A 27,466-nucleotide genomic window follows, 5' to 3' on the forward strand; every position below is an offset into this window, starting at 1 on the left:
ATTCATTAGCGGAATTTTTCAAGAAATTTATGAAATTTTTCGGAGCAAGCGGAGAAAAATTGATTTGTTTGGTAATTTTTGGCCAATTTTTTTCCCAGAGAAAAAAGTTTTCATTTTCAAGGATATGTCACTGATGTTCAGGAATTTATCATCAGTTACTTGTGATACTGGACACTGACTAGAATGATCATGATTATCATTAAAATTTTAATCATTAAAATTTGGTGATAGATTCCTAGTTCAAGGGGTAACAGAATGCTACACTCTCCTCAAATTTTTCAACCAAATTCCCTGCGCAAAGTTATTAATAATTTTCGAACCCGAGACACATTGATCTTCATCATCGCCTTCGGGAAATCAATGTGCTTCGATTTTTCAAAATATCGATAACTTTCGGCAGGAAATTTGTTCGAAAATTTGAAAAATTAGCTGTATTCAACGCACGAAAAAATCCAAATACATCGAATATATTTGATTCATCTAAACCGTTCTTTTACTCTTATACTGTTACAGTTCCTCTTTAATGGTTCTGTCTCCTGAAATTTTCTGTCATGGGCTTCCCATGGAGGGTGTGCACCCCTTCACTAGGTTTTTGTCCCAACAGGAGACAATCACTCACTCATTCTTGTCCCCAAAAATATTGCAACCCCCACAGTTGCAATACAGCCTCCCAAAATTTTGTAGCATGAATATGAACAGTCCCGTACTATCCTAGATAACCACACATTCATATACTTTTTTCTCCTCCCCTAATGGCCACAAATATCTTTGATAATCGCTGAATAAAAAAGAAGCTGAGATGAGGATGGAAGTGACCCCGACTGGATTTTTTTCCTGGTACAACCTTATACCTCGATACGCCTGCGCCCCAGGACTCCAATCTGGTGGTGAATACGTGGGAGTCACCCAACCTCAGTCTCACGCGAAATTTCGTGTTGAACCGATTGCAATATCTCGATATTATTGTGACAGGATCCTTCTGGACCAGTCTATCCTTGTCCGAGTGAAATAGTCCGGCTCGATTTATTATTTCAGTAATTTCCAACAGTTACTAGCAGTAGCAACATTTTTGTTATCCATCAATATTCAACAATCCATGTGTTAAATATAGTTTAATTTAATATTCTTCAATCAAAAGTGAGAGAAATTGGCACTGACAATGAATTAATCTCATTTCAATCATTTAGTTTCTTGAGAACGGCCAATTTCAATTTTTTTTCTCTCTTCAACGTGATTAGTGGTGATTAATAACAGAAAACAACAAAGTTATAAATTTTTCGAAGAGCAACTAATTTTCGAATTGCGGAATAGTGCTATCCTGTAAATACTAACTCAGAGTGAGATGAACGAAATAACAAAGTGTCGATAGAAGGTATTTCACCATCCATATCTAGCTTGCTTTGAGTACCGGGAGTTCATCGATTCACAGGACCCGTTGACCGAATTCCCGTTCTACCCCGAGCGCTGCTATCAAATGCGCAGTCATGAAATCGGATGAATTTAAATGGACAGAATCAATCAGATCATTCAAATCTCGTTAACTTCATTCATATTAGGTTTCCCAGCTTGTCTCACCGAGATGAGAGAAAATCCCGGGGTTTTTGAGTGAGAAGACAGTGAAAAGGAAGGACAAATCGAGCCGCAATGTCGGTCGGGTTTCGACCTGGGGATATGTGAACTGTGCTGGGAAACGCCTGGAAGATTGAGCAAATAATAGATTGGGCAAGATGAAAGAATTTTTTCTCGTCATTCTCTCCATCACATTAGGTAAATACTAATCCTGTTTTTAATCCTTGAGAACTATTTAGACATAATTCCATTATTCGTGTTGGTAATTCGTATACTCTAAAGAATAGTACAGGAAGAAAAATTATCTAGAAAAATTAATGTGCTCAGCACTATAAACAAGTCACTTGAAAAAATTATTGTATAGCGCCAGAAAAGTTATGGTTCTTCCACTAATTTTTCTGGTGCTGAGCGATATTTTTTATGATGTTATACAATAATTTTTCCAAGTATGCAAATTGTGACCCGTTTATGGTGCCAGCACATGAATTTTTCTCGAAAATTTTGTGCTTCATCGATGTCTTCACTCCTTAAAAAGGTCAGTAATTCTCCTATGAAAAGAAGTTTCGTCCAGCATATCCATCCCACAAATAAAGAAAACAAAGAAACCAAAGGGGTTTTGATCACCCAATGCTGGAACCCCTGAAGACTAGTGCAAAAACAATGAACAAATGACCCTCCTATATTTCTTATGGATCCTATTTTTCCTTTCTCTCTCCCCTTCAACATCATCATCATTCTTTGTCATCCTCATTTCGGCCAAGAGGGTGTGTGCTGTCATGAGTATATCGATCGTCTTCATGGCGCAGGCGTTGCCGTGGTGAATGAAAATCTCCTTGCGCCCCCGCACTATCTCAAGTCATTCATGGACCGGTGACCGTGTGGTCCATCAAAACCCTACAGATATATCACCTTTTTACCTAAATGTATTTTCTAGCTCAATCCATGAACTCGAGTTACAGAGACCCTGGCCAAATTGATTATTCATCCGAGGTACTACTTTATTCATTCAACTATTGACTCTAGATGTGAAGGGGATGGAGACGTCAATGGGCATCAATTTATCCGAATGCAGTGTAATATTGATACTGGGAAAGGTGGAGGAAAATTATTCAACAAAGTTTATGCCATTCATATTCACAGTTGCATATCGTCTAGCGAGGGGAGAAGTTTGGAAAACAATTTATGAAGTTCTGGGGGGATTTCATCGTCGGCATGACGAATTAACTGCGATAGTTAATTTGTGAGGCGTTCGAATGACTAGTTTCTATTCGTCACTCATTCGTCGATTACAACTTGCGAAAATTTATGCTCAGGAATTTGTTTTGGAGAAATCGCAAGAGAATTCAATTTTCAAGAAAATTTCAATGGAATCAAGTTCAATTTCAATAAAGTATCAATTTTTTTTTATCGTTATTTTACATTGCTTCGACCCGGTTAGGGTATACTGCGATGATGATCAAGACTTTAAATGGTTAGATCGCACCATTCTACCCGGCCGGGATTTGAATTCGGAACCTTTCGCATGTGAGGCAACGAACTTACCCACTGCGCCAAGCCACCGGGCATAAAGTATCAATGAAAATACAATTGACTTTCCTAGCAAAGCGTTTGTCAATTCAATTTCTTCATGCCGTGAGTTTTTTGAGAAGTACATCTTTACTTGTATCAAGACACACTAAGAAAAAAAAATAGAATTGAGGCTAAAAAACTATTAAATGAATTAATTCAATTTTACTTCGTATGAGGAATCGCTTTCTTTTCGTCAAGAAATAATGCTCGTCTTTAGGCCAAGTACAGAATGTTTTGAGGAATTTTTTTTTCTCAGTGCAAAATATTTTGCTCTTGAAAATTTTCAAAGTACACTGAGAAGACAAGTGTTTTTTAAGAAATACGCCTGTACTTGTATCAAGAAATTCATGGCTCGATAACTACCAAGCGCACAATATCTCAGACTAAGAAAAAAAAATCTTACGTTAAGAAATTTTATACTTGTCCGAAAGATAAGGACAATTAGTTCATATCAAGACAAAAACGAGGTCTCAAATCAATTCAAGTGGTTTTTACATTAAAATATTTTAGAATTGAGGCTAAAACCTATTATATGAATTAATTCAATTTTATTTGGTATGAGGAATCGCTTTCTTCTCATCAAGAAATTATGCTCGTCCTTAGGATAAGTACAGAATTTTTTGAGGAATTTTTTGTTTCTGAGTGCAAGATATTTTGCTCTTGAAAATTTTCAAGCCACGAGTTTCTTGATATAAGTAAAGACGTACTTCTCAAAAAACTTTCTTTTTTTCAGTGTAGGTGTTCTTTCTCTACAACAGTTCTATGATTAATGCTTTTGCATCATAATGACATTGTGGGGAATCTCTAAGAACATCTTTTTACGTCTCAAATCTCAATCGTCATATTTTTTCATTCCACCCCGAAATCCATCACCTTTGTCTTCATTCCAGGCTACCTCCATGGGGAATCAACAACCCACATTCCCATTAACCGAGGTGCTGCCCGTCAGATGTATGGCAGCGGAAGTCTTCGGCAAACAAGCAGTTCTTCTCTAATTGATCCCACAGCACCGACCGAACACGAAGACCCTAAATATCCTCGCAAAGACAAAAATGGTCTTCGCTCCGAGGAAAAGACACACCTTCCCGGTACTTGATGCATATTCATTGGATTAACACAGAGAAAAAAACTTTCTTGTTTTCGGTAAAAAAAAAAATCTCTGGATTTCAGAACTCTGTAGTACTGAAAACAAGAGTCTTGGGTTCTTAAGATGAGAACCGTTAGGGGCATTCACATATTGCGTCACGCGATTGAAGAGGGGAATCAAGATAAGTGGAAGAGGCAAGGATGTCAATTTCAGAACCTGAAGGTTTCTATTTTAAAAATTCCAGGCTGCTTGATTTCAGGACTCAACGATTCGTATTTCAAGAACCCAAAGTACTAAATACCAGAGCCAAAGTGCCTTGATTCAAGTACCATGCACCCAGAACAATGATTTATTTGATTCAAGTAAAGTTTATTTGAATCAAATGAATAAGTTTATTTAAATAGTACTAAATAAAGTTTTTTTTTTCAAATTAGATAAGTTTTGTTTATATTAAATAAATGTTTTATTATTATTAATAAATCTTTATTTGAGCCAAATCAATTCTTTATTTATACCAAATAAACAGTGTTTTTATATTGAGAAATTTCTTAATTAGAATCAAATAAATTTTTTCTTTGAACTAAATAAATTGTTCATTTGATTTAAAAAAAATATTTTTCTGGGAGTGGGTACTGGATTTCAGTAAAAATGACTAAGGAGTACATTTTCCCGGATTTTGCGAGAAATTTCAAAGAAATTGTGCCAGATTGAAACGAAATTTTCATTTATTCAAAGAGAATTCTCTCTAAAACTCATAGAAAAAAGTTCTTGTTCTCACTAATTTCTACTGCAATTCAGTACCAATTGTATGACTCAAATTGAGACACATCGTATCTTATTTTAAAGCATCCTTGATTCTGGAATTCAGAACCTTGAGAATTCTGAATTCACACCTTCATGTAAAAACACAACGGTTCCGGGTTTATAAACTTTTCTCACTGAAAACGATAATTCAATTTATTTTAAGTAACCAGTTTCTTCTCCTCAATACAATGCCACCTAAAACGACGATTTTCTCAGATTCAGTACCTTGTTACCGGAAACTAGAAACTTTTTTCTCTGTGAAGCATTTTGAAAAGTTTTATTGAGACTGTTTTCCAGGCCATCGAGATCATTCAGATGATTCTGGACACGGTTACGGATACGGCAGCTCAAACACTCGGCACTCAAAGACTCACTCGCAAATTCCCCCCGGATTTCCGCCGTTCCCGCTAACTGATGAAGACTATGAGGCGAATTTGGACGGTCCTAGCTACCGCAATGGTGCACCCGTGGGTGGTATGCGTATACCAAACACCAATGGTGGGATTTATGGACAGGGAGCTCCTGGTATGGCCCGCGGCGGCCTGACCAGAAGCCGCGGACGCGATGGATATTACGGATCCTTTGATGCCGGTGGTATGTCATCGCCTTCTGTGACACGAGAGCTCATTGGACATAACACAGGAACGCGTCGCGCTAACACGGAGAAAATTATTTGGCTAATTTCGACAATTAGTTGTTGAAATTCACCAACCGGTTTGAAAATGAATTCTCAACCGGTTTGTGAATTCCAACAACTTGTTGCTGAAATTTAATAACTAGTTGTTCAAATTCACCATCTATACACTGTTAGAAATTTTTTAAACTTTCATGGAAAATATGATAGTAATTCTGATAAGAGTGATATTGAATTGGATTTAAGGGAAAAACGGTTATGAAATTTCTAGCTTTAGGTAGAATTCAAAAAAATTTGTTGGTGAATTTCAACAATTAGTTGCTGAAATTCAGCAACTAGTTGTTAAAAAAACAATTATCAACCAGTTTGTGAATTCACCAACTACACTGTTAAACTTTTTTTTTTATTTCATGGAAAATATGATAATAATTCTAATAAGAGTGATATTGAATTTGATTTAAGGGAAAACCGGTAGTGAAATTTTTAGTTTTATGTAGAATTCAAGGAAATTCATGAATTGTCAGTGAGAGTAAGATGGAAATTTCACAATTTGATTGAATTTTCAGTGGAACGTGAATATTCAGAAACAAAATGACATGAATTTTAAATTTTTCCCTGACTTTTCTAGATTTTTCTGAATTTTCACAGAAAATCACGTATATTGATTTTTCAATCATTTGAACAGAGAAAATCAATGGAATATTTGATCTTTTAATGGCAAAATTTCCTGAAATTTCAGTGGAACTTGAACACGATAGAAATTTTCGAAGTTGACACGAAAAATTTAGACGAAAATTTTTAACAGTGTAGTTGTTGAAATTCACCAGCAGATTAGTAATTCATTTTTTTCAACAAGTCATTGGTGAATTTTGCCGATATGAGGCGAAAAAGTACTGAAAATGGAGTTCGCTCCACGATTACTTGACTTGTTCGGTAATTTTTCTCTAATTTTTGCTTCCGAGTGGAAGCATTGAAATCGTTCTATTTTTAGATTCTCTAATTTTGTTTGAAAATGATGTAGAACGGTCTGAAACGTAAAAATACGAAGTTTCACCACATTGTTTTCTCCGAGCATTAGTGATTTTTATCGCGGAAATTTGATGATAGATTCCTGAATATTAGAGATGGCTCGTTAAAAAACAGTGATATTACTCGAAAAATTAGTGATAATGTCACTGAAAATTGGTGGCAAAATAACAAAATTTTCCAATCGCATGTGACATGTCCCTGAAAATCAAAACAATTTTCGTCTGTATTGAATTGCTGCAAACGTCTCCTGAATGATTCTGACCAAAAAACATCTCTGAAGGTTACAACGGTGAAGTCCCACACAAGTCCAGGGTGAACAATGGTTTGTATCGAGGGCACGGCATCGGTTCCATGGGCGAGGCAAATTCCGATGGCTCATTTCCAGAATTGGTCCACGACTTTGACGACGAGAACGATAATTTGTACATTCCGTGCAGAGATAACTGCCCCAGCGACCAGTTTCTTTGCTTCCGCACTTGCGAGTGCATAGATATACACCTGCGCTGCGATGGACCTGTTAGTATTTAATCGTCAATATGTGACCCTTGAAGAGAATCAAGAAAATGTCTCTCTGATTTGCACTTGCAGCTCGATTGTGACAATGGAGAGGACGAGATAGACTGTGAGGAGATCATCGAAGCGAGAAAGTCCAATGGCACTTGCTTTGGGGAACGCAGACTACTTTGTCCGGAGACTGGATACTGTATTGCGGTACAATGGCTCTGCGATGGTGATGATGATTGCGGTGACTACTCCGATGAATCGAACTGCGGTATTTCTAACCACCTTTTAATGCGCTAAAGAGATTGTTGAGCAGAAGCTTCTCTGGTAGTCCGCAGAGAGAAAAATCGGTTGAAAATCGTCTCTGAATTTTAGTAATCGTAGGGAGTGATTTTGCATGAATTTGTGTGAAAATTCCAATGGAAGATGAAATAACTTGGCGAAAATTCCAATATTTTAGGTGAGAGGTTCATAGAAGTTGTGTATTTTGTAACAAAAAACCTAGCAAAAATTATCTCTTATTTTAATAGTCACGAAAAAAATAATATTCTTGAATCAAGTATATTTTATACTCGAATGGAGGACGGATGTTTCAATTCGAGGATGATTACTTCGTATCAGCCCGGGTTGTACCAAGCTCTCTCAAGTGTAATATAGTCAAGAAGTGGAGGTAAAAAAATGAGGGTCGGAATGTAAAGGTGAAGGAATGAGGGTCAGAGTGTTAGGGTTAAAAAAAGAGGGTCAGAATATTAGGATAAAAAAATTAGGGTCAGAATATTAGGATAAAAAAATTAGGGTCAGAACATAAAAGCAAAAAAAGTGGATGCCAGACAATGAGGGTCATATAAGGACTAAAAGCGGGGATCGAGCATAATATATGACTTATATTTAGACCCTCATTGTCTGACACCCACTTTTTTGACTTTTATATTCTGACCCTAATATTCTGACCCTCATTTTTTAACCTTCACTTTTTGACCCTTATATTCTGAAACTTAGTGCCTGACCCTTATATTACACTTAAGAGAGCTTGCTACAACCCGGCCTGATACAAAAGAATCATCTTCGAATTGAAATGCCCATCCCCCAATTAAATATTAAATATACTTGACTTTTTTTCTGTGATCGTGTAGTGTATTAGCTATCCCGGAATTTTGAATGAAATTCTAGGAAGAAATTCAGTATGTCTAGTAGATAAAATTTGAATAAAAGTCTAGTTGATAAAGTTTGATAAAATTTGATAAACGATTGGATTTTTTACCGAAATCATGGTAATTCTCTCCGCCCACTCTCTCTTCTCCCTTAGGTAAAAAATAAAAAAAATTGTTATTCTAGACTAGAATTATTGTATTTTCTCCAAGCGGTCTGCTAAAAATGTCAAATATTCCGCACGATTACTGAAATTCAGGGGTAATTTTCAAAAAATTCTTCTCCCATGCTTCACTGCCACCAACATCAACCCAGTAAAATTCCGATTTCCCTCGCATAAACCATGTTCATCAATTTCAGGAGTCAAGAAGAACTGCACTCAGGATCAATTCGAGTGCCGAAATGGTCTCTGTGTCCAGCAGACCTGGCGATGTGATGGTGAGAATGACTGCAGGGATTTATCCGACGAGGAGAATTGCAGCGATCGAAAGTGAGCTGAAAAATCTTTCATCTCTTTATGAATATTATGAATACGGTAATCCCTTGAAATAGTCGTACGGTAGAGAAGTGAGAAGCCAGAACTCATTCACTTCTTTCACCCAACCATTCTCATGTTTTTCATTCTTAAAGAAAATTCCATCAATCAACATTCAATTGTGACTTTTACCTCGGCAAGAACTCAATATCCAGCTTCACTGGGCTAAATCGGGAAAAGGATGGAATAATTTGACGTGATTAGCATCAAATCTTGAGTTAAAAGGCGTCTCGTATACGTGAACGATTTAGAGTTTGTCAACGGTTCAGGGTTGAGTTGAGGGAAAAGTCAAGCGGGAGAATCTGGGAGAAGCTTGGAGATGACGAGAGGGAGAAGAGAGGAGGAGAGGAAGAAGATATCGGAGGTGGGTGGCAGTGTTGATCCAGGGCGTGGATGTTGCCAAGACAACAGCTAATGGTATCACATTGATGCGTTGGTGGCGCGTGCTATCGACCACTTGAGAGTGTGGGTTTCTCTCTTTCTCCTCTCATACAAATTCAAACAGATCTATTCCAAAATAGATTTATTGACCCGAATTGAAATAAATACATGATAATACGAGCAATGGGAAATGCGTTGAATGAAGAAACTCTGGGGAAATTGTGGGATTCATTGAACTGTCATTCATAAATAAAATTTGAAGTTATGAATTTGTGATGATTCTTCGCTGGCCTCCTCTCTAATTGCTCATTGACCTTTCAACTATAATTTCAATTACGGAGTTTTATGAGAGAAATCCCTGTAGAAGCGTAAATCGATGCTCGGTCCTGGTAATTCAAGATGATTCATCTAAATATCTTATATTCACATCTCGCTCATATGCCTGGTACTGACGTTATATTAACGGAAATTTCATTATTATAGAATTCTGCTACAACCGACTATTTTCGTTACTCTCTACGGTAAATTAATTCCCGGTGTATCGGGCTTTATTTGCTCTTCCGAGGATCGATATTCGGTGATATGGTAGAATATGTTTAAAATTCAATTGCTCAAAGCACTTTAATAGCAGCATTTTCGTCTAAAAGAAAACTAATTGAGTTTCTCGTATGGTGTGCACCTTTTTCCTCATCAATATCACAGTTTTGATGATATTCCCAGAAAATGCAGAGAGGATGAGTTCACATGTCCAGATGGTTCTTGTCTGCCCCGTAAATACATGTGCGACGGTGAGAATGACTGTGAAGATGGCTCGGATGAATTCAAATGCCGTAAGAAATCTCGAAACGTATTATAAGTAAAAAAAGCAAAAATTGAATAAATCACCCGAACGCAGTGAATATTACAGATGGAAATCGCGAGGTCGACTGTGACGAGAATTACTTCGAATGTGCAACAGCAAAATGCATCAGAAAAGAATACCGTTGTGACGGTAGTGACGACTGTGGCGATGCCAGTGACGAGGAAAATTGCCCAAATTTAATGGACTGCAATCCAGATCAATTCAAGTGAGTGCAATTACTCATCTACTGATACTAGAGATGTGAGTGGCAAAAATGACCGTCAATAACCATTGTCATGCCCGGTAATTACCGCGCTGAGAATCTGAATTAATCCATACGGTCAGAAAAAAAATGACGATTCGCCAGAAGCATGAAATGACCGAATAAATTTTGACCGTCAATTTTCATCTGTATAGATGACCCTCGATTTTTGAGTATTAGTCAAGCGATTGCTATACTGTTAAAAATTATTAGCTGAAATTTCCAGTACACTTTCCGGAAATTTTTATCACATTCAAGTTCTAATGAAATTTCAAGGAATTTCGTCTTTGAAAATTATGAATTTTGGGGAATCCAGAAGAACTGTAAATTTTAGTTCAATTATTCCCTGAAAATTGATAGAAAACCGGAAAATTCTGATAAACACATTCTTGAATTTTCAATTATTTCAAAATTCAGGCTACCAAGTACTAAATATTTATGTTTTCAATGAAAATTCAAATAAATTGAAGAATTCTCGTCTTCATGCTTCTTAAAGTTCGGGAATTTGATTGAATTTTCAGTGAAATCTAGAATTTTATGATTTTTTCCCTTTAAATTCCATTCAGTGGCAATGTCCTGAAGAATACTAGTCAGCTGTGTATGAAATTTCATTTTTTTAAACAATGTATCACTGAGAACGGGGTATTAATAATAATAAATAAATGAATAAATGACCCAAAAAATGACCGGAAACCGTCAGAAACCGGTAATTTACTTCTGAGCTGACCGAAAGGGAAAATGACTGTCATTCCACATCTCTAACTGATACTGAATACTGTCATCCTCGCAAAAATAACCCGAAACAAACAAATGTGCGACCCCCAGCGAATCGTAACAACTCATCCATTCATCAACACACAAAGACGAAAAAATAAAAATGAATGAAAAATCCCGGAGTAGTTGAAGGGTCGCTCGTTAGTTCTTCCATTCCTCTTTGTTTTCTTTCTCCATTTGCAGTCCCCGAATACAGCTACATGCAATCAACTTCACTTCATTTTCACCAATTTCCTGTCCATTCAATGAAAAATCCTAGCATCTGGCATTCTCCTTTGACTCCACCCGCATCGCCCCTCGTTCTCTCCCTCCAAAAACCAAAGACCCCTACACATGATTCATATCCAAAGAAATCATGCTGTCATGATACCCCCAGTCGCGTAAAATCCCATTTTCCCCTATTCACTCCCCAGCATCGAATCTCCTCAAATTTCTCATTAATTTTTTATTTCTGTTTTCATCAACAGATGCGGTACTGGCGATTGCATCAACAAACTACAGGTCTGCGACGGTCAGCACGATTGTAACGCGGGGGAGGATGAAGCGAACTGTGAACATCCAACGCCCCGAGAATGTTCAACACCCGACGAATTCGTTTGCGGAGGAAATTGTATATCCGTGAGTATTCAATCGCAAAATTGCATTTTCCTCCCCCTGAAGGGAAAACAATCATAAACGATTTCTGTACATCAGCGTTCGTGGGTTTGTGACGGAGTGCCAGACTGTTCCAACGGGGAGGACGAGGACGGATGCCCTCTGACTTGTGACGCAACCCAGTACTTATGCAAGTCACCTTCAGGTGCGAATGACACAACATCAATTAATAAAACCCCGCATATGCCGTTCCAGCTTACGCAAGCTCACTGCATCAGCAAGAAACGTCTCTGCGATGGAATTCCTGATTGTATCCTCAAGGAGGACGAGGAGAACTGTCCGAAGAAGAGGAATTGCACGTCGAGTGACAAATGCAAACAGCAGTGCATTACAACAGCGAATAATGAGAACGCTTGCGCCTGTGATCCTGGCTTCACCCTGAACAGTGATAATTTCACATGTCTCGACGTCAATGAGTGTGAATCCAGTAAAGAGCCAGTCTGCAGTCAACTCTGCAACAACACCTACGGGGCCTTCGTCTGTGGCTGCATAACTGGTTATGTCTTGAGATCAGACGGCAGAACGTGCAAAGCTCATGGCGGAAATCCCAGCCTGATCCTCACGAATCGCGTGGACATCAGGAGAGTCAGTCTGGCATCTGCGACTGACGCCAGCTACACACCCATTCTCAAAGGCCTGCACAACGCAATTGCCGTTGACTATCACTACGACAAGGGGCTTCTCTACTGGTCCGACGTGTCATTAGACATGATCAAGAGGGTCTACGTCAACGGTACTAATCCAGAAGACGTCATTCGCTGGGGATTGGAGAGTCCCGGAGGTGTAGCCATCGACTGGATCCATGATCTCCTATTTTGGACGGATTCGGGAACGAGAAGAGTGGAAGTCATCACTCTAGACACTAAAGTTCGCCATGTTCTAGTGTCGACGGATTTGGATAAGCCCAGGGGAATAGCTGTGCATCCTCACTACGGCTACGTATTTTGGACTGATTGGGGTCCCTCACCGAAGATCGAACGAGCCGACATGGACGGCACCGGTAGACAAGCTTTGGTAACAGAGGGGATTACTTGGCCCAACGGTCTGACGATTGATTATCCTACGGAAAGAATATACTGGACAGATGCGAAACATCCTGCCATAATGTCAGCAAAATTGGATGGTACCGATAAGAAGAAAGTTCTCAGCAAAGGGCTTCACCATCCTTTCGGTATCACTGTTTTCGAGGACTTGATTTATTGGACGGACTGGCATTTCAAGAGTATTTCCTCGGCGAATAAGGGAAACGGAAAGAATTTCAAGACTATTCGCTCTAATCTGTACTTTCCCATGGACATTCACAGTTATCACAAGCAGCGTCAGCCGTCTTATCCAAATCACTGTGGGAGTAACAATGGAAGATGTTCGCACATGTGCCTACCCAACAGCGCTGGGTACAGCTGTGTGTGTCCAGTTGGTCTCAAGATAAAGCACGATGGCAAGAATTGCGCTTCGACGATAGACAATCTCCTGATCTTTGCGAGGAAACGAGACCTTAGGTTGATACCCATAGATCAATCAACTAGAGTATTCGACACTGTCATCCCAGTTGATCATGTTCAGAGTGCTGTTGCACTGACTTGGGACGCTGACGAGGAGATGATCTACTGGACTGACGTCGAAACCGACTCGATCAGCAGAGCTCACCTCAATGGAAGCAACCAGACTGTCGTAATTAACAATAACTTGGAGTCTCCTGCTGGCCTCGCAATGGACTGGATCACCAAGAAACTTTATTGGACAGACGCAGGGACCAACAGGATCGAGTGCTCAAATCTGGACGGCACCATGAGAACCCTTCTCGTCTACGAAGGGCTTGACAAACCTCGGGACATCGTTGTCGATCCCACTGTAGGATACATGTACTGGAGCGATTGGGGGATCAAACCGAAGATTGAGAGAGCTGCTATGGATGGAAGCAAGAGAAAAGTCTTTGTAGGCGAAAACATCATGTGGCCAAACAGCTTGGCCATTGATTTCTCTAACAAGAGACTCTACTGGGCTGATGGAGGAATGAAGAGCATAGAGTACGTGGACCTAGATGGCAGGGAGGAAAGAGTTCTCGTGCGTTCCAATCTGTCCCATCCGTTCGGTCTAACGATTCATCAGAACAAGATCTACTGGACTGACTGGGACACCAAGAGCATCCACAGGGCGAATAAGGACAAAGGCGTGAATGCCACTGTTGTAAGGGCTCAGTTGGGAAATCTCATGGACATTCGGGCGTTCCATCGTAACCGGAAAGTTGTGCCTAATCCATGCAGAGATAATAATGGTAAATGCTCACATCTGTGTCTGCTGACTGCTGACCCTCCGAGGTACAAGTGTGCTTGTCCCACTGGACTCATCCTCGAGCCCGGCTCCAACCAGAGAAAGTGCAGACCAGTGCCCAATCAGTTTCTGGTGTTCGCCCATCGAATTGACATCAGAATGATCTCTTTTGATGTCAATTATAAGGTGGACGTGCTTCTCCCGGTAAGCTATCTGAAAAATGCAAGTGGCGTTGATGTTAATCGGAGGACGGGTGATGTCTACTGGACGGATCCAGGGCATGACGTGATTACCAAGTCTAGTTTTGACGGGAAGAATATGAAAAATATCGTGTATACTAGTATTGATACTGCTGACAGTCTTGTTGTGGATTCAGTCGGGCAGAAGTTGTACTGGACTGACGCTGGATTGAACAGCATTGAAGTCTGTGAACTCGATGGGAGAAATCGAAAGGTCCTCATATGGTCGGGATTGGATAATCCGAGAGCCATTGCAGTGCATTACGCAAAGGGGTTGATGTTTTGGACAGATTGGGGTCACAATGCCAGGATTGAAAGGGCGAATATGGATGGGGAAGAGCGGTCTACTGTTGTTGCTGATAATCTGGTGTGGCCGAATGGCTTGTCCATTGATACTCAGAACGATAAACTCTACTGGAACGATGCTAAACGTAAACTCATTGAAGTGTCTGATCTTGATGGCAGCAACAGAAGAACTTTGATTAAAAATATTCAACATCCTTATGGACTTTCTGTGATGGGGGATTACATCTATTGGAGCGATTGGCAGACTAAAGCTATTCATCAAGCTAATAAAACATCGGGGAGTGATCCGAAGATGGTGGTGAATAAGTTGGAGGGAATTATGGATGTGAAAGCCATCAGTGTAAGTAGAAGAATCAAAACTGAAGAGACAAATAACTAATAGCGCTCAATTTCCCATGAAATTCTAATTATTCTCATCTTTTCAGATTGACGACATCAAGGGTCTTGAAGACGTCTGCAGAACCAACAATGGTGGCTGCTCCCATCTCTGTCTCCGCAATCCCCGAAGTTACAGCTGCGCCTGTCCAACCGGAATCCTCTTGAAAGACGACAAGAAAACTTGTTACTCAAGTCCAAAGAACTTCCTGCTCTTTGCAGCATCAAAATCCCTCGCTCGCATATCATTTGACACAGCTGAGAAGTGGGAGGAGAGCCTGCCAATCGCAGACATCCACAATGCTTACTCTGCGGACTTCCACTGGAAGAAGAGTCTCATTGTTTACTCCGATATCAACCTCAGGCTCATCAGAACTGTCAACATGCACAACTTCTCAGATACGAAGACAATTATCTCAGAGCCGGAGAATTCAGAGCACTCGGAGTCATCGCCGTTCAAGATAGCTGTTGATTGGCTGGCGAACAATATCTACTGGACGAATATGAAGAAGAGGGTGATAGAAGTGGCGAGGATCGATGGAAGCAGTCGAAAATGCCTGTTGACGGATTTGGATACTCCCTGGTCTATCGCAGTCTTCCCGAAGCTCGGTTACATGTTCTGGACTGAGTGGGGAAAGGAGTCTAATATTCAGAGGGCTTTACTCGATGGCACCAACAAAAAGGCAATAGTCAACAAGAATCTGTATTATCCTAATGGGTTGAGTATCGATTATGAGAAGCGAAAGCTCTACTGGGCTGACTCGGTGAAAGACAGAATCGAAATGTCGGATTTGAATGGGAATTACAGAATTCAGCTGGTACCGAGGGCTGAGAGACCTTATGGATTGTCTCAGTATGGAGAGTTTATTTACTGGGCTGGGTGGGATCAGACGTCGGTGAAGAGGGCTGATAAAGCCACGGGAGACAGTTGGATCAATATTAGGACTTCGCTGCATGGGATTAGCGATGTTAAAGCGGTTTCTGAGGAGAGACAAAGGGGTTGGTCTCCTTGCGCTGTTGATAATGGCGGCTGTTCTCATCTGTGCTTCTTTGTGAAGAATAATTACACGTGTGGGTGCCCCGATATTCCCGATCCTAACTGTTCTACAGGTACATTAATTCTTTTAGGATGTTATGATAGAGAAGTTATTGGTACTGTCGATGTCCCGGTAAGCGCCAATGTCCCGGTTTCTTCCACTCTCAGCCGTTTTTTAATGGAATAGAATTCAAAATTTACCGAGGTAGAATCAACATATCATCTCAGTGGAGTAGGAATTATTTAGTCTTCTAGTCAGACAAGAAATTATCGTAATCGCACAATGACAAGCGTTCAAAATTGAAGAACAGTGTCCACGATCTGCCGAAAAGTGGCATTTACTGGGACATAACTATCAGAATCTTTGACACTATATATTTATAATAATGGCTGGATACTTATGTCATATCTCGATTTATTTCGCATTTTATAGATTAGCTAATGTAATTCTGATCACTATTATTCAAATATTACATATTTAATCGTTCATTTCGGGCAATATCAACTTCATATGATGGAAACAAATATTAACTCTCTACTTAATGCATTAATTTGATGAAGTGTGAAGAAAATATTATTATTTGACCTATTTAACCCATTTTCAGTTCCAAAGAAACGAGTTCCGATCAGAAAACCTGGCACCGAAAACGACCCTGATTACGATGAGCATAACGAAAACGAGAAATCTGTTGAAGTATTCACTAGACCCACTCACAGGGATGGTAGCGATAAATTCAAGAATTATAAGATTAACAAGGACAAAGGCTACACCACCATGACCATCACCATAATCGTCATTGGTGGGATAACAGTAGTGATTATTTGCGCTATTATTTATCTCGTCTGTCAGAGGAAGCCTAAGCAGGAGAAGTACATGTACACGAATAGGAGAAACGTTCTGACATTTTCAAATCCAAACTACAATGCGTCTGGGGCTGACGTTGGACCCAACAATCCTCCAGCTGAGAAGAAATCATTCATCTGGAAGAGATTGAAATACGATAGTTCACAGGTTGGTTGACAGTACTTTAATGTTATTAAAGTAAAATTCGTCATCAGCGAGGAGGCAATCACTCTGGAAATAACTTTTCAAAGAATTTCAGAGACATTCTGAGAAATTTCGTATGCTTAGAAGCGATTACAGTGGAATTGCAAGATTTTGGACAGTTCATATATCCCTTTCTCCACACATTGTGTTAACTCTAGTCTGGTCACCTCTGCGGGGATTCCCAGTCGTGTTATTTAGGCTCTAGCGTTGCCGAATTCACTCTACACTGCCCGGGCGCATTTAGCGAGTTTCCGGCAACGTCGTGCGATGGATAATTCAATTTAACATGGGAAAAAATAATCCATCTGTTCGAAATAACTTGTTTTCTTCAGGAATTTCGGGAAATATGTTGTTCTAAAAGCTACTATAGTTCTTTAGATACTTCAATTGACAAAGTCAAATTTTTTGACGGGGATACGTCTATGGTTTCAATATGGGGCGTCATTTTGGAAAACGGTCCTTATGTGCAGCGCCATCTATAGGAATTCTAGAAAATTCTAAACGTTTCGAGGTAATTCGAGAAGACGAAACCAGAGTTTCTAGAAATGTGGAGGACATTCAAGGAGTTTCTAGAAAATTCGAGAGAATGCAAGGAGTTTTTGGGAAATTCGAGAAAGGAAAGACCATGGACGTATCTACGTACTATTATAGCTGTATCGAAGATACAGCCGTCTGCAATTTTTTTCAATTTTTCCGGTTAGCCAGTCAATTCCCGCATATGGTGACCAATCCAGGATTAAATTCAGAATAAGATTTCATGGTGTTTTAGATATTTCAAATGATTTCATTCAGAATTCCATGGGATTTCATGGGATTCCGATATCATCTGCACCCCAGATTTCATGAGTGATTACCTCCTCCGTCATCAGTGATATTTTTGAGGTCAAAGAACATTTCGAACGCTTTCGATTTTCTTTGGACTCAAGTGTTTTATCGATAAAGTAAGATGCGCTAATCTTGCGCTCATTCTTTCTTTCCCCTTTTTCCTACTGAAAAAAAACAAACATTGAATTATTGATGGCAAACGTCACAAAAAATGTAAATTTTTAATGATTGAATTGAACAAACTAAATTGGAATAGAAATCCAACTCAGCCAAAGTTGAATGCCCGATCAAACTGCAACATCTACCTCTACGCTTCATCCAAATGAATGAGACTGAAACAATGTAGTTTTAGATATGTACAGCTCCATGGCTTGATCCCGATGAATCCCTGGTCATGGAGCTATCGTCTGATGTCGACTCAAGAATATCGACAATATTCTAAAGATAAATAAAGAGATTATAGAAGTCAGAGCATTCTAGGTAGACGAAATAACCCATCCACAGAGCAAAACCAGGAAGAAGGAATAAATCAGACTAATTTTTGTAAGATGTACCTGATCGTTCCGTCAAGAGAGCTTGAGGAAACAACCTGATTGGGCATACGACCAAAGACTGAGTTGAATAAAAAAATGAAGCCAATTGACAACTAGAAGAAATAGAGAATTAAAAGACAAGAATGATAGATATTTAATGGGAAAAATTGGGAAAGAAGGAATCAATAATTCATTGTATTATAGGAAAGAGTGTACGAGGACAATGGGCCGACTCCGAGCCCTGAAGTTGTATCACTGATACCTCCCTCAGCAACTCCAAGCAGCAGTCGTGCACCCTCTGTCACACCGAGGGAATCATCACCCTCACTCATACACGATACGCATCTAAATGCCTGACCGGTAGCTACCGTTGACGAGAGCCTTTTTTACTATGGCAGAGATAGATTGAGGGAGAAATACGAGAATTTTTGAATATAAATCCAGACAAAAATTACCGTGCTGTGAAGTAATGTGAAGTCAATGTCGTTAATGAGAGAAAAATGACCGAATATCACAAAAATAATTTTTTGCGCTAAGAAAATTGCAAAATTTGATCAATCCACGATAAATTTCAGACAAGAAATCGGTGAGAAAAACGATTCTTATCGAAACGATAAGAACGTGATTTTCTCCTCTCGTTAGAATGATTTTTTCTGCAGTGAAATGCTTTTCGATTTTTGTGGCCGAACATTAGAGCTTTCATTTGAGCCCTATTTCACCCTAAGTTTCCGGACATTTTACAATGATTTTATTATTCAAACTTTGCATAAGATTCTACAAATCTGTGAAAAAAAATTTAACGTTACTTTTAGAGGAAAATTGATGAAATAATTTGACAATTGCAGTAAAAATTATTTGTTCGAAATCGTAACAAATTTATTCATAATCAACGAATGTTTAAAAAAATAATAATCATGCGCAAAATATAATTTGAATAACGCTGAATATTGATGATTCTTTTCAAATTTTTCTCACACGATTTAATTGACAAATTTGATGATTGAAAATGATTGAATCTGTAGATTGGGCTCTACCAAACTAAAAGATACTTGGATATCTTTACATGTCATGAACACTTCACGGAATTCTCACATGACCTGTATCATTATAGACCATCTCAAGAGAAAAAAATTTCTCTTGTGATATGAGATCGATTCTTCCTTCACTGCAAACAGAGGAAAAAATCTCAGTTTGGAATGCGAGCACGGTAATTTTCCTGGTATTTTTTTCTCCGTATAGGTTCAGCCAATTTATTAATTCAGAGTCCATTTAACACCCTCGAATCCCCAATTTTTTAGAATTTCCTTAAACTATTTGTATAAAAACCCAACTTGGCTTATCGATTTCATAATTTTCTATTCATTTTCCATTGAATTCTGTTGAAATTATTTTTATATCGAGAGACAAAACGAGATTGATAATGTGCGAACCATATTTGCACTTCGGCTAAGCAACAAGGACAGGCTTTCGGAAGGTCAGGATCATACCGAATGTAATGTCGAAGTAACAGGGAAAAATCATTAGACGAAAATTTCAATCAATCTCTGCATTATTTATAGTTCGCTGGCCGTTGAAAAATGCGTAATTGTCCCAACCCAAGTATTTTTCTAAGTGACGGAGATGATCTAAATGAGATTATAAAATTATGGATACATATATTTTTTCTATGAGAAATGCTATTCAATTATTGAATATGGTATGGATGTCCCAGCGGGCCTAGGGCACTCCAAGACGTCCGCAATGACGAAATTTGAAGCAAAATGGAAAGAAAAAACGAGTCTAAAAGAAGTAATTAGACCAGAACACCAGAATAATTCAATTAGAAGTTTCTCAAGCCGAGAAATGTGAAATCCCTGATTCATTTACTTAATTTATATTTAAAAAAACCGAAAAAGGGGATGGAAAATTGAAGACAAGTGATTCGAGATCTTCTTACCTTCCGACAAAACATTCAACCAATTAATACCGAAAAGGCAAACGAAAATGGCGATAAAAAATACGTATAAATCATTGGATTTTGTGTCATCTTAGCGTAATTACACCAATCCTTAGAACAAGTTGTCATCGAATTTAGAAATTCCACGAGATTAAACGAGTAATCGAGAGCGGAAAAATTATCAGATATCCACGGAGTCTCACTGTTAATCACTGTCACAAAATTATTAAAACGTTTCCGAGTAACAACTGGTCGTAAATAGTGCGATGCTGATGGACATTAAGAGCTCAAGGATTAAATGTGATATGGTGCAGCCAGTGAGGAAATTAGTGAAGTAAAAATTCAAAAAATTGAGACATTTGATGATTCTACTTGTAACTGTAAAGAACAAAAAGTTATTATCGATCGCGTGCCGTCCGCCGCTGATTTTTTGTCTCTTTCGAACACGTATTTGTCCTCTAAATTGAATGGAGTTCAGGTGACAACATCTAGAGATTATTTATCCTTGAATCAAGAGAAATCTCTCCATACGAATGCATGGGATGCGTGATTGTTAATTCGAATCGATGGTTATTCAGAGTAATTATTATTTACACCTTGTAATATTGCGAGATAATAAAAATAAATGGAAGAGACGAGGCTCCAGTGAGTTCAAAGCTCAGGTGAACACACGCGAGCCAACTCTCGTGCAATTTTATCAACGTATTCAATTAGTCCTGGAGTTGAGGCAAATAATCCGAGGTCTGATTACACTGACAACAATAAATATCATATATTTGTCTGGGAATGACTGTGAATGATGATGAAATAGAGGAGTAATGCGTGATTAAGGATTTTTCTATGTACGAAAAAATTGTTCTTGACTAATCTCGATTAAAATTTTGCCTCTGTTGATCGTGCCAAAGTGAGGGTAATAACACGAAGACTAATAAAGAAGTATTGTGAATGTGTAAATAAACGTGAAGAATTAATTCAACTAATTTAAAGAGGCATTGTAATATTTGTATAGGAGTTGCAGGTAATTTTAGAGTAAATAAGGGTGAAAATATTGTTTAATATATTCGTGCATCATGCTGCCTCCGCATGATGTTGAAATAAAATATTCCGTATCCTGATCTCGACTCATTGTCTATTAATCCTTGTTAATACCTTTTTGTTTGAAGAACAACACTGTTTTTTATTATTTACATCACCTTTATTGAACATCTAACTCACAATCAGTTGGAATTAGTACATACTTATAATTATGAATGGTGAACATATCATAGCACATCATGACACTAAATAAACATTACTTAGTACCAGAAATAGAACACAGAGTTTCGTTTTCATTTGGCCGAATGTGAATGAAAAACATTGTTTTGTCTTGTGACACAGAATTAAGTGAATAAAAATATATATCATTTAGATATTTTGTAAAGCTTTGCAGTTCCTATGCTCTCGCTTCGAGAGGGATATCGACTCTTTGAATGATAATCTCATTCATTAAAATTTTAGTTACCCGTCTTTGGTATTTGTAAAGCACATTCTGCATTCATTCATTGGAATTTGTAGTTAAATTTGGTCCGTAGAGGATCGTAATACTGTGGGGATTGGCTTCCAGAAATACGTGAATAAATTATGGCATTAGCATGAGGAATGTTACGTTTGGAGCGTCAGAATGCTCTTATTCACATTATAACTTAGTACATTTATCCCTGTAGACTTTGGGGTCCTTTGAGTTGTGAATAATCTCATTTATGTTGGAGTTCAGGAAAGATTTCGTACATGAGCACTTCGAAAATGTCCTGTAAAAATGAAACTGTTATTTATTGTCCTCAACAACATGACTGCACCTCGATGATCAGGGATTTTAGAGGATAATGTGAAAAGAAATTTCTACCAGATGCCTTCTGATATTTTCTCGTAAAACCTTTCATTATCGAGATGAATGCACACAATCGAATTATTACGTTTCATCCCCTAACGTACGATAATAAGAACTCTCTTAATTTGTAGGTCTATAGAAATTCATAAAAATTTTTTTTTATGAGACAATTCTTATGTCATTGATTATCATTTTTATTCATGGCAACATTGATTTTTCTCAATTCAATTGTAAGAAATCTGCAGTGTGATGTCATGTATAAAAAAAATTGAATAAAAAACTTTAGTGAATTCGCCAGAAAATTCTATTGGGATTCTACTAAAATTCTAGGGAATTCTCGTTAAAATTCTATTTGTTTTTTGCGCTGATTCTATGAAACATTTGATAGGACAAAGTCAATAGATTTCGATTTTTTTTAATGAATATTCTCTTAGAATTTTTTTATGAGAATACTTGGGAATTTATTTTCCAAGGTTTTTTCACTCGGATCCTGTAATGCAAAACAAAACAAAATATAGCAGAAAAAACTTCGTGAAAAAATCCGTGACCAATAATTTTAATAGAAAAAATCTCAAGCGAAAAATTCAAACAAAACAATCAAAATCTATATGCTTTTTCCTATCAAATATCTAATGGAATCTCCGCAACAAACCAATAGAATTTCAACGAGAATTCTCTAAAATTTTCGTACGTGGTGACAACACAAATGTCTCCAATCACAACATACAAAAACACCTCCGCCATATCTACGAATGAATTATTAAAAAATACTCACATAAAATAGCTGCTTATTCAGATTAACATTCTGAAGAGTATCAAAGACCTTCGTGGCTCCCCTCTGCGCGCTCTGAGCCCCAACAAGACTAGCCAGTACTTCCGGTAGATTACTGAGGAATTGTCTCCTAGCTTCCCCCCTGGTCCTCAACTTCTCTTCATCAGTCCTCGCCGCGGGGCTAGGAGCGAGCTGCCCATTGGGCCACCAGGACTTTGTGAACAGTTGAATGTAATAATGCAGCATCGGTTCCGAGAACAGCCACCCAACAGTCTCCCTCACTTGCCTATTGATAGTCCTCCCATACGTGATCTGCACGAAAGTGATCAATGATCTCCTGAGCCACCTGAAGACCCCCCTGAGATCGAAGACTTCCCCGAGAAGAGCGTAGAGTGGCTCAGCAATGGCGTCCTTACCAGGTCCCAATATAGCATCAGCAGTAGATCTCCCGGCCTCATTATCATCCAGCAAAAGGGAATAATCCTCCTCGTCCTCCTTATCGCGCGAGTCCCCACTCCCCCCAGAATTACTCTTGAACAAAGTTGACAACGAAAACCTCGATTTTTTGGGAGAAGGCGCCGTGTGCTTCAGATGCTCCGAGCTGGGGCTCAAGAAAGCATAAAGCGCTTCACTCTGATTAAGCCGTTCGTCCTCAAGAACAAAATTCAAATACTTCTGGGTCTGATTCTTGGCTTTATCCAGTGAATTCTTATCAGTTTTACCGAAGAACTTGAGCGGTTGCGAGGGCAACTCGAGAGTTTTAACGTTCGAGCAGAGTTGTCGTAGCTTCCTATGAAGCTCTTGAAACTCTGTGAGCTTTCTGAATACCACCCACCCCGTTGAAATGCTCTCATCATTGCCCTCCTCCTGCGCCATGTGTACGACAATAATAAATTGCGGTGGATCTCCATTATCCGGGGTTTCTGCACTCTGAACATCAGCCCTCCACTTTCCCAAATGTTCCGCCCACATTTCCGTTTGCGTCAAGTGTGTCTCTAACTGTCGTTTCTCCCCCTGCAGCCACTCGACTTCTTTAGCAAGAATACTCAATACTCGGCTCTCTGGTTTAAGGGATGACTTCAGTGCCTGAAGGGCTTGCATCTTGTTGCTCAATTTCTCCTGCAATTGATCGAGTTTACTGCGAGCGTAATTCGAGTGTTCACCGACCAGAAGTGATGTTGTCTCCAGCATAGTGCCCTCTGCTGTTTGAATACGATCTTCCCCGGCCATTCCATCAGCCCGTTCACTCAACAATGCCTCCTGCATCTTTTTGTACTGCTCGCTGACCAGAAAGGATGGATAATACTTCTCCTCGAGGGTCCTCACAACGTCCTCCTGCACCTCGTAGAAGACATCAGGACCCTTGTCACCTAGGAGGAAAGCCTCCATCCGTTTCTTCACATTCTTGTCGACTTTGATCTCCGCAGTTGGGGATCTTATGTACGTGTAGAAGATCTCGGCGCCCAGCTGGTGCCAGTTGGACCTCTCAGCACTCCTGAGCTCTTGAACTGCCGCCCAATACCCCAGGAGGCCCTGACTGGCCACTTGCTCAAGGAACGCTGACAAGTGTCTGCGACCTGTCACATTGTCCAGAATTATCTGGAGAGGGAGGACTCTGCCTTCTGTTCTCACAGTTGGATCCACCTCGTCAGCCTCCTGCACTCGATAGCCGTCCCAACCTAGACTCTGCATGTGAACTTCACAGGTGTTCTTAGCGTAAGTCAACTGGCTTATGTAGCGTTTGAGTTTCTTCGCCTGCACAGCGTCAGATTTACCGAAAGTGTTGCTCTCTGGGTCGAGCCCCTGGGACCTCTTGACGTTCTGTATCGTCGTTGCCTGCATAATCTCGGTGACAATGTTGTAGCGAATGTGTTTCAGGACCTCTAGATCTCTCGAACTCTTGATCATTCTTATAAAATCCTCGAAGGACTCGGCGTACTCGTAAGTCTTCCTGTGCATGGCTTCAGCCTGTTGCTGTTGCTCGATGTACAGTAAAATTTTTTGATTTATGTAGTCTGGATCTGTTATCAGGTCTATGGCAGGCTTGATGATTTTACTGGTGATTATCTCGCGCAAGAGGTATTTGGCGGGAGACAGGGAGTAACTCCTCGGGAGAAAAAACATTATGAGGAGTTCACTCACACGTCGCAGGTACTCGAGCTCAGAGGTCTTGGACATCAGGTGGGACGAGAGAATGAAGACTGGGTCTTCACCCTCGCTTGCAGCTGCCTGGGCTATTCTGATCTTCTCGAAGTGGAAGGCCACTTTGTTTACGATACTGCAAGCCACGAGTTTTGTGTGGTCGACGCGGGAGAGACGCTCGTGGAGGCTTTGAATAGCACCCCAAATGTCTTGCTTCATGCTGTCGATGGTCTGGTCGGGGCAGAAGGCGAGGTCGTCTAGCCAACAACCGACGAAATCACGGAATGCTAGGTCTAGGAGGTTTTGGAGGGAACCGTCCACTGGTCTTGAGAACATTACTGGGTATTTGTTTGGACGACGGCTGGAGGATAACATTGGCTCGTATCCTTTCTGAAAATTTTGGGGGGTTATTGGAGTGTACCATCGTTCCTTATATTGAAAAATTTAATTGAATAATCCAGTGCTTTGCTGGGAAATTCTATAGAATCTCTGATAGATCAAACCCAGAGTTAACTCTGGGTCAACTCTGGGTTTATGGAAAAAACCCAGCGAAGAAAGAGAGGAACTCTGGGGAATTTCCATGAACCCAGAGTTTACCCAGAGTTAACTCTGGATTTGATTCATCAGGGATTGCCGTTGGAGTTCTATTGGGATTCTTTGCTTTTGCGCCAATTCTATTGAAGATTATGCAATTTAATTCCCTCATTTTGTTGAGAGATATTGATTATTGAGGCCATTTTACCCATTCTCCCGACATTTAAATTGCATTAAAACCTCGATTTGACCAAATATCGTCTGAATTTTCACCAGTATTTTGTGATTTCAACAGTTACATACATAAAATCAATAAATACCAATGGTGTTACATTCAACTCACTAGCCAAATGGTAAAACTGTTCAAGTCAATTTTGACTATTGGCCAGTTTTCAATGAATATCTCGGATTCTAGAGGAGATAGCTAAATTTTTGTTAGGACCTTTTTTGTAGAGCCAATTAAGACCTAAAACAAATGTAATTACAAAATTTTGCTATCTCCCTTAGATTCGGAAATATTCGTCAAAAACTCAACTGGGAGATAAGTCTACTCCTACCGTTTTACTACTTCGCTATTGAATTGAATTTGATGAATAATGTCTCAATGATAAAATGGAGTTTTAGTGAACAAAAAGGTGAAAAGAAGGGACTGTTCCACATGGCAATCCCCAATGTTAAATTCCATTCAATAATAAGTTCAATAAAACTCACCATCAACATCGTCCTAAACGTATCCATCTCAACAATAGTTTTGGACGTTCCAGCACCAGTTTGATGCTCAGGGGACAGAGCAATATGAACAAGAATAAGTACCAGAGGACCGATGCAACAACAGGATATCGATAACAATATGTAACAGTAGAGCCACAACATGTTCTTCCACAGGGAGAATAATGATATGGAGATCAACACTATTAGAACACTGACTAGCAGCACCTTGAGATGCTGTGGCTTCCTAGGTGAATCCATCATCAATTTGTATTTATCTACGTAATCAATATTCCTTTTTCTAACTATTGTAGCATGTGCTCAGGCTCGTGTAACCTGAACATCCGCATGTCTTGGATGTTTACTGGAGTGACATTGTCTTCGCTGACTTTTTCTGATTGTTGAAGTTTGTGTAGCACTTTGGAAATGTTAATTCAGGTGTTATCGGCACTGACATCATGCTGATGGTGGTGATAAGTACAATACAAAGTGTGTTGTTATTTGACAGCTGTCAGTGAACCCTCGCCACTCTCACCTCTTCAATCCTCTGATGGTTGGCGCTATCTGGAGGACGAGGCTGGAATACGGAAAGTCTGTGGGGTTTTCCCTAACAGTAATTTACCGGCCTCGATGGAATAGTAGAGGCAATCAAGCGCTTTTTTTATCCATTGGTACTAAAGTAAATTGAAATAATAAATTTTTGCCTCGGTTGCTTCCACATGGAAGCTTTGTGATCGCTCAAATTCAAGTTTTCAATTTTTTGTGTATGTATGTACCTATGTGGTCTTTTTAATTAAAATAAAATTACTAAATTCTAAAAATTAATACATGAGTTAAATGTCAACTAATGTCGATGGATAGGGTTCAACGATACTTACATTTGCGATTCATTTGTGAATAATTATAAAAAACTTTCTCACATAGATAAATACATACACTGACAGAAAAAATTAATTTTATCATTTGGTTGGTAATTTTCAAATAAACACGATTTCATACCAGTTATCTCTTCTTGAGATACATTTGATTGGGAGAAATCGATCGTCTCTAGAATTGAAGTTCCCTTTATTTGTCGCAATAATGAG

General features: G+C 39.2%; 2 protein-coding genes across 3 annotated transcripts; one reads left to right on the forward strand and one right to left on the reverse strand.

Annotated features, from left to right (window-relative positions):
* The first annotated feature begins 1,630 nt into the window (after positions 1 to 1,630).
* On the forward strand, positions 1,631 to 19,148 carry LOC107047834 (low-density lipoprotein receptor-related protein 4). 2 transcript variants are annotated; one of them, XM_015270690.1, is made up of 13 exons: positions 1,631 to 1,767; positions 4,029 to 4,226; positions 5,327 to 5,623; positions 6,973 to 7,208; positions 7,281 to 7,464; positions 8,703 to 8,832; positions 9,979 to 10,088; positions 10,166 to 10,325; positions 11,603 to 11,753; positions 11,829 to 14,945; positions 15,031 to 16,090; positions 16,622 to 17,028; positions 18,627 to 19,148. In XM_015270690.1, the coding sequence occupies exons 1-13, from the start codon at positions 1,728 to 1,730 to the stop codon at positions 18,777 to 18,779; spliced, it is 6,243 nt and encodes a 2,080-aa protein (XP_015126176.1). In that variant the 5' UTR covers positions 1,631 to 1,727; the 3' UTR covers positions 18,780 to 19,148. The 2 variants fall into 2 exon arrangements, with proteins under 2 accessions (XP_015126176.1, XP_028982574.1); XM_029126741.1 differs by having other exon boundaries at positions 18,146 to 18,711.
* A 2,389-nt stretch (positions 19,149 to 21,537) lies between these two features.
* LOC107047836 (sorting nexin-25) lies at positions 21,538 to 26,909 on the reverse strand. Its single transcript, XM_015270692.2, has 3 exons — positions 26,385 to 26,909; positions 23,001 to 25,529; positions 21,538 to 22,145 (listed from the first exon to the last, which is right to left on the reverse strand). The coding sequence occupies exons 1-3, from the start codon at positions 26,643 to 26,645 to the stop codon at positions 22,092 to 22,094; spliced, it is 2,844 nt and encodes a 947-aa protein (XP_015126178.1). The 5' UTR covers positions 26,646 to 26,909; the 3' UTR covers positions 21,538 to 22,091.
* Positions 26,910 to 27,466: the final 557 nt, after the last annotated feature.

This window comes from Diachasma alloeum, unplaced genomic scaffold (genome assembly GCF_001412515.2).
Source record: "Diachasma alloeum isolate Michigan unplaced genomic scaffold, Dall2.0 Dall_scaffold_78908, whole genome shotgun sequence".
NCBI lineage: Eukaryota > Metazoa > Arthropoda > Insecta > Hymenoptera > Braconidae > Diachasma > Diachasma alloeum.